The 16,201-nt window shown below is 43.4% G+C and overlaps 1 protein-coding gene across 1 annotated transcript in view; it reads left to right on the top strand.

Moving 5' to 3' along the window:
* The window catches only part of Creb5 (cAMP responsive element binding protein 5), a 390,725-nt gene that overhangs the window by 67,419 nt on the left and 307,105 nt on the right, over positions 1–16,201 (top strand). The window contains exon 2 of the mRNA XM_005076816.4: positions 11,479–11,550. Within this exon, the coding sequence (XP_005076873.1) occupies positions 11,497–11,550 (54 nt within the window). The 5' untranslated portion in view covers positions 11,479–11,496. The remainder of the gene's footprint in view (positions 1–11,478; positions 11,551–16,201) is intronic.

Genomic DNA, 16,201 nt, shown 5'->3' on the forward strand with positions numbered 1-16,201 from the left:
ATCACCTCGAACCACAGCCCCCAAAATAAACCTTCTTGAAGCTACTCCCTCTCAGGTGTTTGGTCATAGCGACAAGAGCAGTCATTGATGAAGAAGGCTGGTGAGCTTCATGTAAAAATCTCATTGGTAAGGGTTTTCTTGATAATTGCTGAGTTATCAGAAAAAAAATCACAGCATATCAGGACCTTTCCAGGGATCACCCAACATCCTTTCAGATGTCAGCCTTGCATACATGCTGTTCAGTGTGGACACAGCTCTTCATGTCACCCACACCTTGACGAATCCACGTGCACACGGTGACTGTGTAAGAGCAGTCTGCATGTTGTTGATTTTCTAATAAAAAAAAATTGAGCCCCTAGCCAAAACATTAAGCTACCCACAAATATTGCAGTCCTATTTGGTTGCAACTAGAATAAAAATTAATACTTTATTTTTAAGTAAAACTAAGAAATATATAAATCCTTACTTCTAAAACTATTCAAAGAGCTCACATGTGTGTGCTAGTGTGTGGGAGAGAATGTGTGAGTGTATGAGTGTGTGCGAGCGTATGTGCATGTGTGACTATGTGTGCCTGTGGTGTTGGCATCTTGTTAGAAGTGTTTAGCTATTCCAGGAGACTATATGGCATTTGATGAGTTAGTGAAGTAACCTTGTTTTCTCATAACCTGTGTGAACTCTCACACAACTTTGCTAAATTTATGTACAGCCTTTAGTACCTTCTACCCCAGACATCAGGCTCGCATCCCCTCTGTGCTGGACACCAAGGTTCAGACGCAGAGCTGAGCGATCCCTCATTCTCCTATCATGAGGCCTCATGCATGGTAGGTGGCTGTGAGGAGAAAGATGAATGACACCCATGTTCTGGGTTTTCCATCCTACCCCATGCGTAGAACCAAATGTGAGCAAGTTCAGTGTGACAGGTGATCAGTCACTGTACACTGGCCATTGTCCTTGAAGGAGCTTGTGAATGATGTCCCCATGATCAGTCTTCCAATCCCTGCAGAGCATAGTTGGATCTGTCCCTGGGCTTGGAGCTGGCCTGCCTCTTCCATCCTTTTTTTTTAGCTATTCAGTGGAATGTCTGACCCTATCTCTGCCCGTCCTGCCTTATCCCACCCTCTCCTTCTGTGATACCTGCCCAATAGCTGCAGTATGTCTCCTCTGTCCGGGGAGAGTTCAGGTTCTGGGTGTTCCTGAGAGCCTGACCCCTAACCCCGAGCAAAGAGACCACATTCATCCTTAGTGGGAGTCCCTACATTTTGGAGAATAGCAACAACAACAACAACACACACACACACACACACACACACACACCTCTTTTCTGTCACTGCTTATTTAGGGTGTGGTCTCTGAATGGGTGCTCTTGTTTCTATGTACTCTGGGGCCTGTCCATGGTTTAGGTCTTTGATGAATGGGGTCTGGTGCACTGTTCACCTCTCATGGGTGCAGGTTAAAAACAAAACAAAAAGGTCTTTTCTGTCCTTGTATTTCCTTCAGGGTGTTTAGTGAGTTCCTTGGCTTTTGTGAGGGGCTCTTGTTTAATTGGAAGTTGAGGAAGTCACGAGCCATGGGAACAATGTAGTCGTTTTCAAAAACACAACTGAGGGTCTAGGGAGATGGTTCATTCTGTAAATTAAGACCTAGATTTGATCCCTAGAACTCATGTTTTGTTTGTTTGTGTTGTTATTTATTTGTCTTAAAAGCTGGTGGTGCACACCTTCGGTTCTAGCACTAGGGAGACAGAGGACAGGCAAATCTCTGTAACTCACTGACCAGCCAGCCCAGACTACATGGAGAGTTCGAGGCCAGTAAGAGACTGTCTTTAAATATAAATATGGCAAAGGAGTAATAATACTCAATGTTGTCCTCTGGCCAACACTTGCCCTTACACACACACACACACACACACACACACACACACACACACAGAGAGAGAGAGAGAGAGAGAGAGAGAGAGAGAGAGAGAGAGAGAGAGAGAGAGCGCTTATTCCTGTACTTTTTAAATGAGTGTAACCCTTTGGGAACTGGGCTTGAATTTTTTATTCTGTTCCTGTGACTCAATATGCCCCTCAAGTTCCATTAGGCAATAAACTTGCGCTTCAAGTCTGGAATTAATTCATGGGGGGTGGGGGCAAAACAATCTCTCTTGAGATCTGAATAAGAAAGTATTCTGCACATCAAATATGTGTGTTTTGTATTCTGTACATAAAATTAACTTCCCAATAAAGCCAAACCGACCAAAATTATATGGATGTGTGACTATGTATTTTCTTTTTATCTTTTGCTTATTAGGCTTCTTTCTGAGAACTTAGCTTGGAGACACATCTCTCCTATAGGTCTCCTTTGAACTGATAGCTGATGGTGACAGCAACATAAAAGAGAATTCAGAACTTGTGGTTTCTTTTAAAGTCGGGAAAAGGGGGCTGCTATGAGGTTGTAGCTCAAATATACAGCTCTTTTTTTAGTATACAAAATCTAAGGCCCTGGGTTCAATTCACAGCTCCCCAAAACCCTTGCAAACAAAATAGTGAGAAAAGCATGCTCCATGTGATAAATTATACTCTCCATCTGGCAATTAACTTGTGTCAAGTTGTCACAAACTGGAGTCACTTGGGAAAGGGGAACTTTAGCTGAGGAACTGCCCCCATTGGATTGGCCTGTGAGCAGGTCTCTGGGGTGTGTTTTTGATTCATGACTGATGTGGGAGGGTCCAGCGCTGTGGGTGGTACCACCCCTGGGCTGTTCTGGGTTGTATGGGAAAGCTGCCTGGGCAAGCCAGGAGGAGTACCCCCAGTTAGCAGCTTTTTCCATGATTCCCGCCTCTGCCCCTGCTCGAGTTCCTGCTCTGACTTCCCTCAACAATTTCTTGTGATCAAGAAATGTAAGTCAAATAAACCTTGCCTTCTGAAACTGCTTTTGGTGCCTTAGCACTGTAACAGAGAGTGAGCCAGAACGCCAGTGATGAGCAGGGGGGGCGTCTGTCACCAGGGAAAAGACGTAGCGTGATGAGCATGATTGTGCCAACACCAGGGTTCTGCTTTGCCCTGCTGTGCCCACACTGCTCACAGTAGTATGGTAACTTACCTGCTCACTGGAGCTCCTGGTGACAACGTTAGTTTCCAAAATAACCTGCTCTTCCAGCCATTTTCCTAAAATATTGACCCAAGGCCAGTCCTCTCTCACGTGTGACTCCTATTTTTTTGGCTGAGCATGGCCTTTAAATGATCTACCGGTATTTCAAAGTGTTTACATGCTTGATATTTGAGACATCATACGTTGGGAATCTGGATCAAGCCTTGGGATATGTTTGACTTGGTGTTTGACTGATAATGGAACATGGCACCTCTGAGCTGAGCTTTGGGCTTCTTTAGAATACTTCCCAGTAATGCCAGATTTCTGCTGGAACCAAGGGCGAAAAGCATCCATTTTGATAGGATCATCCTCATAGTAAATCATTGATAATGAGTCAACCTTAAGATAAAACTGCTCCTTCCCAGGCATGCCGTAAACAGAGCTTGGTACCACTGCCATCGTGTTTGATGTATTCTCACATAATATCACTCAGATTCAGGAGCTGCTTGACTATTTTAGCTCATTTTGCAGGAATCAAACATACATTGGTCCTGGAGATGTTCCAAAGCAACGTGTTTAGCAAAACTTTCTAGTTTTTGCGTGGGTGTACAGAAAACCAAGATTAAAACATGGCAATTTTTCAAAATATCTTAAGACAGTCACTTTCTTTAAAAATAGCTTCGAGGGACTGGAGAGGTGGCTTAGCGATTCAGAGCACTGGCTGTGTTTGCAGAGGACCAGGGTTCAATCTGCAGCACCCACACAGTGGCTCACTACTGCCTGTAACTCCAGTTCGAGGGGATCAAGCACCCTCTTCTGACCTCTGTGTACACCAGGCATGCACAAGGCACACAGACAAAACACTCATGCACAAAAAGAAATAAACCTTAAACCTTAAAAATCAACACACCAGCCGGGAATTGGTGGCACACGCCTTTAATCCCAGCTCTCAGGAGTTCCAGGCCAGCCTGGTCTACAAAGTGAGTTCCAAGAAAGCCTCCAAAGCAATACAGAGAAACCTTGTCACACACAAAAAAGTCAACATACCCCAAACAGTGACTGTGTGGAAACAGAACAATCCCATCTGAGAATGTAGTATTCTATATGTACAAGGGAAAACTGCACTGTGGTGGGGACCAGGACAGGGAAAACCGGCTTCATGGCAAGCCATCTTTTACCTTGTGGAGGACACACAGCTTTGTATTTCATTTCTTTGCTGTTATATTTTTCCTTCTGAAGATTTCAAAGGCCAATTATTTTAAATGTCAACAGTGGAGTTAAAGATGCCTCCCTCAGCCCTGATCACCTCTGTCTGGCTGGTTTTATGTCAACTTGATCCCAAGGTAGAGTCATCTGAGAGGAGGGAATTTCAAATGAGGAATTGCCTCCTCCATAAGATCGGGCAGTAGGCAAGCCTATATAGCATTTCTTCAATTAATGATTGATGGGGGAGGGCCCAGCCCATTGTGGGTAGGGCCACTCCTGGGCTGGTGGTCCTGGGTGCTATAAGAAAGCAGCAGGCTGTGTTTCCCTTCTGAGGTTGTCTTCAGACCCATTAGAAACAAGCCAAGTGGTTTAGTTACATTCAATACTTCCTTAAAAACCAGACAATTACCACCCCAGTGTTTTGTTAACCACACACATGTCAAACATAGTTTTCTTGGAGATGGGAGATGTTCTGCAAAAATACACTGTGCTGGACAGAAGCAAGAAGAGAAAAGACCTGAATGCACACACTTAGGTGGACACATGCTGGAGCTTCTCTGTGTTGCAAAGCTAATGCCTTACACTTGGGCTCAGCGAGCATGTGCTGAACTATTGAACTCATAGATAGGAAAGTTAGAAGAAAGGATTAGGGAGAACAAAAGCTCCAATTATCCCATGACTTTAAAAAATACTGAAAGAAACATATGGAACATTTAAAGAATGAGAGAGAGAGGACCCTAACAAATGAAAAACCAATCCCACTGGAATGCTTTCCAATATATGGTTATAAATGCCACGCATATAAAACCACAAGCCCCCGCAGAAGGCTGGGCGAGGTTGGGAGCCTCTAGCACTCACTCCTTCTAGGGCCTCCTTTGGGGAGTAAGATCCAGGTCAGTTTCCAGAGATGAAAGCTCTTTGGAAATCCTTCCTTCTGGGAATGGGGGACTTTGTGGGAAGGGAGCTTTTTGACAGTGCCTATAATGATGGAGTAAGTGACACAGTCCTGGAGAGATCTGTGCTTCAGCCTGTAGCAGCCTCACCTTTGGAGGACATGAGGGATGGTGAGCATTTCTGCAAGTGGGGAATCTTGTTTGGTTTGAATGCGACAGCCGTGTTCTGCTCCAGGCAAGCATTGTACAACTCTACACCTCTGGGGAGGAGTGCCAACTGGGAGCCGTGCAGAGCCACGCCCGTTCACACCGCCTTCTGCCACAACTTGCACTTGCGAGGGACAGTCTCACTCCAGGGCCTAACCCTTTTCTGGAAAACTTTGCAGCACACAGGCATTTCAAGCTGGAGGGCTGAAATGTCACTTTTAAAAGCGGGGTTAAAGAGGTCACACAGCTGCAAATAATACTAGCCCAATGAAATTCAGATTCTAACTTCAGTGCACTTCAAGAATAACACAGGGACAGGAAACGAGCTGACCCTATCCTTCTACCAGCAAAGCTAAGCTGGGAGAGAGTGGAGAGAGTCAGAGACAGAGACACACACACACAGAGATAGAGAGACAGAGACAGACAGACAGATACACACACACACACACACACACAGAGGGGGGAAGACAAACATTCATAGAAAAGTAGGCATACCAAAGAGTTAGTTTAGTTTTACATAAAGAAGACACATTGCAAGATAAGGACAGAGCCACTGGGAGAGAGATACAAAGACCTATTCACAAAACCAGTGATTTTCTGGGACTGAAATTCAAGGGCACTTATTTTTTATATTTGAAGTTATAATGTTCAGGTTTGAAAAATCAAGATAGATTGGAAGTTGGAAGTCCCAGAAGTCTCTCTCTCAAGTCTCTCTCTCTCTCCCTCCTTCCCTCCCTCCCTCCTTCCCTCCCTCCCTCCCTCTCCCTCCCTCCCTCTCCCTCCCTCCCTCCCTCTCTCCCTCCCTCTCTCCCTCTCTCCCTCTCTCTCTCTCTCTCTCTCTCTCCCCCTCTCTCTCCCCCTCTCTCTCTCCCTCCCTCCCTCCTCTCTCTCTCCCTCCCTCCCTCCCTCCCTCCCTCCCTCTCCTCTCTCTCTCTCTCTCTCTCTCTCTCTCTCTCTCTCTCTCTCTCTCTTTCTCTCTCAGTTTCTTCCAGTTCTCTTTCCCAATAGCTCCTCTATGAAGGGTTCCGGTTTCAAATGGGTTGACCACTATGACCCTGTTTTACAGAGGAGGAAATACAGAGTTAGAGTGCCATTCTCAAGGAAAGCCTTAGCCCCAAACTGAAAATACAATTCCATTTGAGCAGCAAGCCTTGCGTCTTTGCTGTGAGATGGAGTTGGGTGTTTTAGAAAAAAAATGAATGTAGAACGTGTTTGTGGTGAGTGTGTTGGTGTCTTATTGTGTATGGTCTGTGCCTTATCTTTCTGACTAAAACCGAATTGGCTTTGCCTATAATGAATTTAGTTAATTAAATCATCTTTGTTTCTCAGAGAAAAGAGTATTGAGTTGAAGCATCCCACAGTGGACTTCCTCATGAACTCTCCTTTGGGAGTTAGAGGGGGCACAGTTTGCTTCTCTGGAGCTCATTCAAGGACCTGAGAGGCTCAACAAGGCAGGAGGGTTGTTTCAGGAGAACTCTGCCAAGACAACTCCATCTAGCCTCTTAGTAGGACAATAGATGCTAGCCAAAGGTTAAAGTTCAATATCTACGCTGTACCCACAACCAGGTAAATGATACCAGAGATGGAGACGTCAGTAGGTCAGTGTTCACTGGCTTTCAGTTTGTGCCTTAGACATTCTTACCTTTTTTAGTGCTAGGCTTTCAGATGCAGGCAATACTTTTAGTGTTTTATCATTTCAAATCCTGCCACTGTGTGACTCTACTGGGGCAATTCTGGACCATTCCACTAAGACTAGAACTCAGTGTTAGCCAAGGATTGGCTATGCTGCCTCTGAGCTGGATGGTTAAACATACCCTTGGGTTGATCATTGCAAACCAGAGGATACTGACATTTCAAGTACGTATTTAAGTTGCTTTTGTAGGCATTCTAAGTTTTTAATAGTGTCTTCTTCTTGCAGTGTTTACCTTTTGGGACACAGTCATTCCAAGCATATCCTTAGTGACCAACAAAGCTTCTGAATGGATTGGTGTCCTCAGTCATTATGGACCAACTTCCCATTTTAGACCAGGAATTTGTGGGGTCAAACCCTGAACAAAGAAAGAGATTCTAGCTCACTTAGCAGCCAGAGGAATGCAGTGGCCATGAAGGGTTCGAACTGTAAATCAAGTCTGTCATCTCCTTGTCAACTGGGAAAACCTCTGCTCACTTTGTGTGGGACTAAACTGTGTTATTAGAATTTTTAATTGTTTTTCAAAAGGTTGAGGGAAACTAGACTCAGGAAGCATTCGTTGTAGCTAAACAGTGTGTCTTACTTAAGGAAAAGGGCAATTAATATGGTACTATTTAAAAACTGTTTAGTTATGTGAACATCTGCCACAGAGAGACTGCAGCTCACCAGTGTAGCCAAAGTCAGTATTTCTCAAAGGGTGCTTTATGAGGGCCACACACCGCCCGGGGGGGGGGGGCACGCACAGCTGGGGGCGGGCCACAGGCAGCACAGGAGCTCAGGTTTTCTTGGTTGTGATGTCTGTGATTAAAGACTGATAGAGACTAGCTTCCTCCCATCGAAAAGCAGTGTTGGCTTTTTCTTAAGACTAGGGAGGACTTTTTAAGACTTCACCCAGAGACAGAGAAGTCAGTGGCCCACACAGCCTCTCACCTCTCTCAAAACTTGGTGCTATTGCCTTCAGAGTCGAGAACAGAAGGCTGTTTGGGACAATTTATTGTGATGATTCAAGATTCATTATCCATTCCACAAATATTTATTGAACGCCTACTATGGAAGCTCTAGGCAGTGGAGCCCAGGCTGTGGTGATTGCCAAACCAAACTTGGTTTATAAAAAAAATCCCAGCCAGTAAAACAACTGAATGGGAAATGAGAGAATGAGGACCCAATGTGGACCAGCCTGGCTACAGCCCGTCTGAATCACTTGGCCCACTTGCTGGGTGATAAAAGAACCTGTGCAGAACTTCAGCAGGGGTCTGAGAGTGTAATTATTGCACTATGCACTAGAAAAACCATAATAATCGACCGTAAAAATCAACCATGCCTCTTGACTAATGCATCAGACCAGATCATGCCAGTTGATAAAAGTAATGAGGCCTACATGGCAGAGTGGCTGCATTTAGAAACCTATTGCAAGCACCTACATGGGGAGGAATTAACAAGTGCGTGTTGTTTGCAGAGTCTGCATGTGGGAACTGCAGACCATCAAAATTAAGCAGTTGAGGTTTATACAGTATACACACACCCACTCACATCAGACCTCACTGATCCCTTAAAACCTACTCTAAATTAGCAACGGCTGTATACCTCCAGACGTTTATCCCAATGTTAAGTTGCCAAACAGATTTGCTCCATGCTTATTGCATACCATGTAATAAATTGCTACAGGTTCATCTGTGTCTGGAAAATTAAAATGTGTTGATGACTATACTGTTTGAGAAGGGACTTTGTATTTCTCATATTGAGTCTCTGGAAGTATAAACTCTTGTTATTGACACGTGTCCATATTTATCGAGCTACATTAATCATATTCCTTGGAACATGACAGCCATACAATATAAGTTCAATCCCACAGAAAAGGTCTGTGAGACTGGGCTCTGGTATGTGTCCAAATATGAGCACCAGAATTTGATTCCAGGACATTTGAAACAGAAAATTATAACTGATGATTAAAGAGGCCAATGCTGATGTGAACCAGGGCTGTAGATTATTGGTACAGTGAGCCTGGGTTTGGAGGAAAACCAGTATGTTGGTGGGTCAAGACTGGATGGAGCAGCAATTATAGTGGAAAGACAACTTCTCCTTGGACTTAGTCCCTGCATCTGGCCAAATCTTTCTTCATGTTGGCTTATTAAACTCTTTTGAGACCCAGCAGTAGCTGTTGCTGGGACGTTCATTTAATTATCATTAATTACTACCTTCTGATGTCAACCATAAGCGTGCACTCATAGAACTATTCCATTTGACTATTGTGTAGTCTTACTATTGATTGTAAACACACTGTTCCTTCAAAACATTGGCAAACAAAGAAAGAGCCACACAGGCAAACAAGGGAATAAATTGTCATTTGCAATTTCACACACAGGGACTGATTCAGATTAGAGTGAGGTTCCAGTAGCACCCACAAACTTCTCTTACCTCCAAGGTACCCTACTCTTCTCCATGACTTCAAATGTCTTACAAGCTTCAAACCAAGGAATCAGACATAGGAATGAAGGGGCTGAAGATGAATATTGCTACCCCTACTGTAAAGGAGAGGAGGCTGAGGCATGAGGGCACTGACATGCAGACCAGACTCCCTGGTGTAGAAGCATTGTCAGGAAAGCACTGTTGTTGTTACTCTAGAGAACTGTGGCAGATTTAATTGATGGATAAGCTAGTTTATTTTATTATTCTACTTCCCCAATAAAAATTATTCCTTTTTGCTTCTTGTCCAGGGAAGGAGGGATGTTCTATGATCGGCAAGGCAAAGTTAAATAAATTTTAAAAACCAGAGAAGTTATTTTTGTTGCTCATGACTTTCTTCAGACAAGAGCAAGCAGAAAGATCCCAAATATTTATTTCTTCTCATAAGTATAATACAGTATGGTCTAGGGGAACCTTTCGCATATATCACAAAGAAGTAGAGGAGTTTAAAGGGTTCAAGCACTCAGACACTGTGTTTAAAGGAGTGGTGCTAATAATTACCCCAATTTGAACAGTAGAGACTGCAGATGAGTTGTGAAATTTCTACCTTACGCTTCATAAATATGTGTCAGTTGAAAATAAAAATTAAAAGCATTAACTCATAAGAAAATGTAAGAAAATATAAGTAAATACAAAATGGATTTAAATAATAATGCTTAATATGGAAAAGCATTAAAATTATGCTAATCACTGTATTATGGGGCAGGCAGTGGGAAGTCCTTCTATAGCAGTGGTTCTCAACTGCAACCCTTCAGTATAGTTCCTTATATTGTGGTGACCCCCAACAATAAAATTATTTTGCTGCTACATCACAACTGTAGTTTTTCTATTGTTTGAATTGCAGTATATGATATGCTGTATATCTGATATTTGATCCCTCTGAAAGGGTCAGTTGGGCCCACACAGGAGTCTCAAACCACAGGTTGGGAATCACTGTTTTATAGGAATGCGTGAGGCTTTACTTAGTTGAAAACGCATGCCAATGGGGAATTACAGTTGGGAGAGGGTTTACATTATTTCTCTGTTTCTGGTTTTGTGTTTTAGTGTCTGACTAAATGGTATCTAAGATACACATCCTCACTTTACATTTTGGAAAAACGAAAGGATGTGTATATATCCGCCTGAAGAATAAGTGTTTGGGGAAGATGGTGTGGCATGTACAAACTAGACGTGTTTGCTTCTCTCGGCACAGTGGGACTCCTCCACGATGCCAAGCCGTCAGTGTCTTCCTTTCAGGATCACCCACAGGCAGCATTTCAAGGAAACGGATTCCTCCCTGTGCTCAGGGTTAAGTCAGGAGCTTTTAAAACTCAGCAATAGACCCACGTACCATTAAGGGCACATGTAATGCATATGCACAAATCTAGAATTGGTTTAAAAGTATTTAGAAAATCATCTAAATAATGTAACAGAAGTTTGCATGGTTCTTCCTGTCATTAAAAAGAAACAAAACTAACAGCAACAGGTGTGCTAATCAGAGAGTCATGTAGACCACACTTTTTATTGGCACTCAGGGTCATTTGTAAAGGTGATTGTGACCATATTCAAAATTTACCTGAATTGAAGTTTTCCCTCTGGCTATTCCAAGCAGCCAGTTTCAAAGTTCTCATAGGACTGCGGGGTGGCGATGGTGGAGTGTGCTTTGCCTTGGAATCTTGCTAAGAAGTTGAAGTTTTGTCTGGCAATAGTACCCACTAGCCAGCTTTCCAGAGGCATGCTTTAGACTCTAGCATCAATACACCTTTTTCTTTAAAATGCACTAAAGAGAGCATTCTAGGAATTTAAGCGGGGAGAACCAATAACCTGAAACAGGGCCGTATTCACCGTGTTCACGTGTTCATGTGTAACTTGCTCATTTTGGGGAATGGCCATAGAAGGCTCCCTTTCTCTTGCATCTGAAGCAGAAGGGGGTGATACTCATGGGTTTGTTTTCCTTTGATCCTTTAGATTTATGAGGAATCCAAGATGAACTTGGAGCAGGAGAGGCCATTTGTCTGCAGTGCTCCCGGCTGCTCCCAGGTGAGTGTGGGGATCCTCCATGCTTCTGCCGTCCCCTGGGACGGCAGCTCTCATTGAGCCGCCATGTCCATTAGGCTTTCTTTCTTTGCTGAAATACTTTTCAAAGTATCCCTAACCATCAACATCGTGATTCTCATCTTCACTATTGTCAGATCACACTTTATAGTTTGAAATACTTCCCTTTCATCTCGAAAGGCAACAATGTTGACGTCCTTATGAGTAACTTCCTCCAGAAGCAAGTCAGATGCATCGTGCCCACCATTTCCGCTGGGTGGTCATTCAGAAAGAGGAAGGTGGTGTGTCCTTCACAGCAGCCAATTGCATACATACTGGGCTTTTCAGATGAGATGCCTCATAGTTGTGGGTTGAATTCTGGATCCTTTTTGAGGAAAAGAATACTACTATGACTGTTCTAAAACTACAGTTCTTGGGCCTAGAATTTTTAAAAGGAGTGGCTATGTTGGTATACAGGACTGAATCTGAGCGTCTGATAACTCCTTCAAATGTAAAGTGTGGGCATTAAATGAGATGCTGCCTCCAGGGTGTTTCTTATAGGGCATGAACATAGTAAATGTTCAGTTACTACTCACTCTTGTTATGACTAGTGCTTCTGCTGCTGCTAAATCTCTTATGTTAGATCCCATATCTATTATGTGAAACAAATTTTATGTTTTATTTTTAAAACTTGAGGGTGACTTTTTCTGCTCGTGACTAAAGAGTCCATCTTTGGGTAGTACCATGTTCTAGGGATTTTGATATGTTGAAATGGTAGTTATTATACCAAGATCTTTATTTTATGGGGTATAGGATACATTTCAGAGTCCAAGCATAAGCATTTTGCTAATGTGGGAGATGGCACTTACTCCCCGATTTTCCTGTAGCTTCAAGGAAACCAAGGCCCACCAATTCATGTGATAAGGTTGTCAGTCTTAGGTGGGGCAGTGTCTAAGGTCAGGTAGGAGTAAGATGAATACCCTTCTTTTAGTTTCCCAGAGTTTGTGGAGGATTCTGGGAGAATCTGAAGAGAAGTTTTTGGAGGGACAAAGTCACAGAAACATAAAACATTGTCAGTGGTGTTATTAGCTGATGAGCATCCAGAGTCTGGAATTTTCACCAGAGGTTTTTGTGCCATCGTTTCTTTCTAACTTGTGAACAAGAAAAGGAGTAGAGAAAAATATTTTGGAGCAAAAAGGCTTTGAAAAGCCTTTCTAAAGGAGGAAATACTAGGGGAATGTGGGTAGGTTGCTGTGTAACTGGGAAAATCCTGGTAGACAAGGACTTTCCATGGTAAATGCAGAATGTCTCTGTACTAAGTTAAAACTTGGTTTCTAACTGAAACAGAACTCCCCCCCCCAGTTTCTTCATAGGGAAGCCTCCTTGTCTAAATGAGCCCAGATAATTGGAGGGATTTCCTTTGCTTGGCTCTGACAATGGACATTACGTTTCGTTTACTACAAGTCACCTATACACTGTCTAGGTACCTACTTGTGTGTGTCTAGGCATTCTAGCTGCCTCTTGAAAACCACAGTGCTCCAAACACACATATCTCTGCTCTCACAGCCCTTCTGGTCTGGGCATCAGATATATAATCATATGATAAAATTATCAATTAACTAGTTGATTGTAATTTTTCATAAAGAAGCAGCAGACCACACTGGGAACTCACTTTATTGGGGGAAATTGAAAGACTTCTCTATGGAACAATGAAATAAAAGGAGGGGTAAGGCTGGGTTAGGATTCTCAGGTATATCCAGGGTTAAAATGCCAGCAAAGAGCTTCTAGCCACATGTGGGATTAATGAAAGTCAGACAAGAGAGAGATAGCTATTCATAAGTATTGACCTGTACCACACACACTATTCCAAACTTGGCATCATTAGAATCTAAGGCCAAGTAACGCTTTGATGTGGGTATTATTTTGTGTATTGTAGAGGGTTTGGCAGCATCCCTGCCTAGGCCTACCAGACCTCAATAGCACTCCTCAGCTGTGACAACGGAAACATCGTCAGAGGTTGTCCGATGTCCTCTAGGGTTACCTTTGTTCCTGGTTGTCAATGCTGTTGGTTCCATTGGGGTTTTAGCTTTGCTGTTTTGTACCCCTTCTGTTCTGGATCCCCAACTTCTAACTGATGCTCTCCCACTGTATTTCATGCATTGCTCTAAGTCACATTTCCCTCAGTGCAGTCAGGCAGGGTATAAATAAAACAACACCATAGACGTGCAGTCACTGGTGTCCTACACTGTTGGAGCTGGGATCGTTGGAAGATGGAGCAGAGGCTGTTGGGTTTGGCAGTTAGTTGCTTGCAGGAGACATGGGAGAAAGCAGAGGGTGGAGGCCTGATTGGAAGGGATTAATGAGTGAGTGGGTGGCAAGGGAGCCAAAGTGATGGCATAGTGGAACCTTTCAGAAGCAGGAGGCAGTGCCGAAGCAGAGTGATGTAATGGCGGCCTGCTAAAGGATAGCTAGGGTGAATTGAGCCAAGAGCAAGAAACCAATGAGGGGGCAGGAGAGAGCGGGAGGGGGCAGGAGAGAGCGAGAGGGGGCAGGAGAGAGCGGGAGGGGGCAGGAGAGAGCGGGAGGGGGCAGGAGAGAGCGGGAGGGGGCAGGAGAGAGCGGGAGGGGGCAGGAGAGAACGGGAGGGGCAGGAGAGAGCGGGAGGGGGCAGGAGAGAGCGGGAGGGGCAGGAGAGAACGGGAGGGGGCAGGAGAGAGCGGGAGGGGGCAGGAGAGAGCAGGAGGGGGCAGGAGAGAGCAGGAGAGCTTGAAGGAGCAGAGCCAAGGAGATACAGGGTGTGGAGCATCCTGTGGGGCAGTGGACATCCTCAGTTAACTTGAGCCAAGAGGGGACCGAGGGAGAATCTGCCAAGTCGAATGCAAAGTCTGAGGGGACTGAGTGTGGCTGACTTTTGGGGCTAAGTATTTTGTGTGTGTGGCACTGGGGATTTGAACTCAGGTCCTTACATATCCTAGTCATGTACTTTATCATGGATTCACACCCTGAGTTCTTGAACAGGCCCATTTTGCATGTTCTTGAATGTTTTGTTGAAGAAGGAAGTCAAGGGGTTTCTTTAACAAGGCTAAGTGAACTGTGGAAAATGTTGAATAAATGTGAGAAATTAGGATTTATGTAGTATCTTGATTTTAAGGGTTCAATCTCAAGCTTCATCCACAGCTTCAGATGTGTTGATAGATCTGTAAGTCAGCATCTCCTTTATATGGAAGTGTTTCTATTATCCTGACACACTGTTATAAAACTAGGCCCATCTTTTACCTGAGTGAAAATGTAGCCATCAGTCAGTAGTTCTGAGTGTCATGGCTGGTGGGATACTAGTAACTCATAGACAAATCAGCAGCTGTGATCATGACACTGGGAACCTGCAGTGATTTAGGGTGGCTGGAAGATGAGGAAACAGAATTGTTAGTGCTTGTGTTGCCTCGGGGGAGGTGATGGAAGGACTCCTCTGCTCTACTTTCTCTTCAAGAGAGACAGAGAAGCTTTGCTCCTTGGGGATGGCCTCTGATACCTGGACGACCTTTTAGAATGTGATCTGAAAACATGCTCTTTCTCTCAGAATTAACAAGGACCAGAGCTTCTTACCAGCTAGCTCTCGATGTAAATTAACCCATTTCTAATAGTTTGTTTATATTTTACCATGAAGGCTCGTGGCTTTTCACCTCATATCTTGCTTTCCCTGACTCTGCCTTCTTTCTTTCTCTATCTCTGTTTGGATTTCCTGCCTGGCTATATTCTGCCCTGTCATAGACCAAAACAGCTTTATTCATCAGCCATTAAAAGCAACACATATTTGCAGCATTCAGAAGGATGTCCTACATAATCCACACATACAGGCAAAACACTTAGGCACACAGAATAAAATGTAAGTTTTAAAAGTGGCTTATTAATATGAAAGGTATTGCATATATTACATTAATTTCTCTCTCTAACTCATTTTAGCGGTGTTAAATATTTGATGTTAAGAAAATCAAGAGACTAGGTAATACTGAAACAGAAATACCTGAAGTTATATAAAGCATACCTCTGTGTAACTGGAAGTCTTGTTCAAGTGTCATCTTCGTTAACTCTTCAGAACATGATCAAAGCATCAAGTACATAAGTGATGCTTATACCAAGAACCACCTTGATAGGATTCAGCACAGTAAACTCCCTCATTTGACCACAAATCTACTCTCCTTGTAGAAAATACTCCAACCATGGTATACAAAGGTAATAGAGATTCACATTTACCATCCTGAGTTCTAGAAGCTTCTTTTCAAATTATCAAAGATTCAGAAATGTTCTTTGGGATATATTATTTTCCTATATTCATATTTGATGTTAACTTTATATTTACATTTTATATTAAACTTTAATAAATAAAAACTCTGTTTAGTTCAGTCACTACAAACAGAGCCATCTGAGCCAGGTTAGGCTAGCATCTGCTTAATAACAAATTACAGCCAAACCACAAAGCTTATTTCTGTTACTGATGGCTATATTTTTATTGTAAAATTTTAGGAAACATGTTTTCCTCTTTAGAATTCAACATAACCCTTGAGAGATTTACAGTTCTTGAGGGGCCACTATTTCTAGTGTGAGTCACTTTGCTATACTATGAGTAAGGCATGGGAAATGACAAGAGGGTTGTACACCA

This window comes from Mesocricetus auratus, unplaced genomic scaffold (genome assembly GCF_017639785.1).
Source record: "Mesocricetus auratus isolate SY011 unplaced genomic scaffold, BCM_Maur_2.0 Super-Scaffold_100676, whole genome shotgun sequence".
Taxonomy (NCBI): Eukaryota; Metazoa; Chordata; class Mammalia; order Rodentia; family Cricetidae; genus Mesocricetus; species Mesocricetus auratus.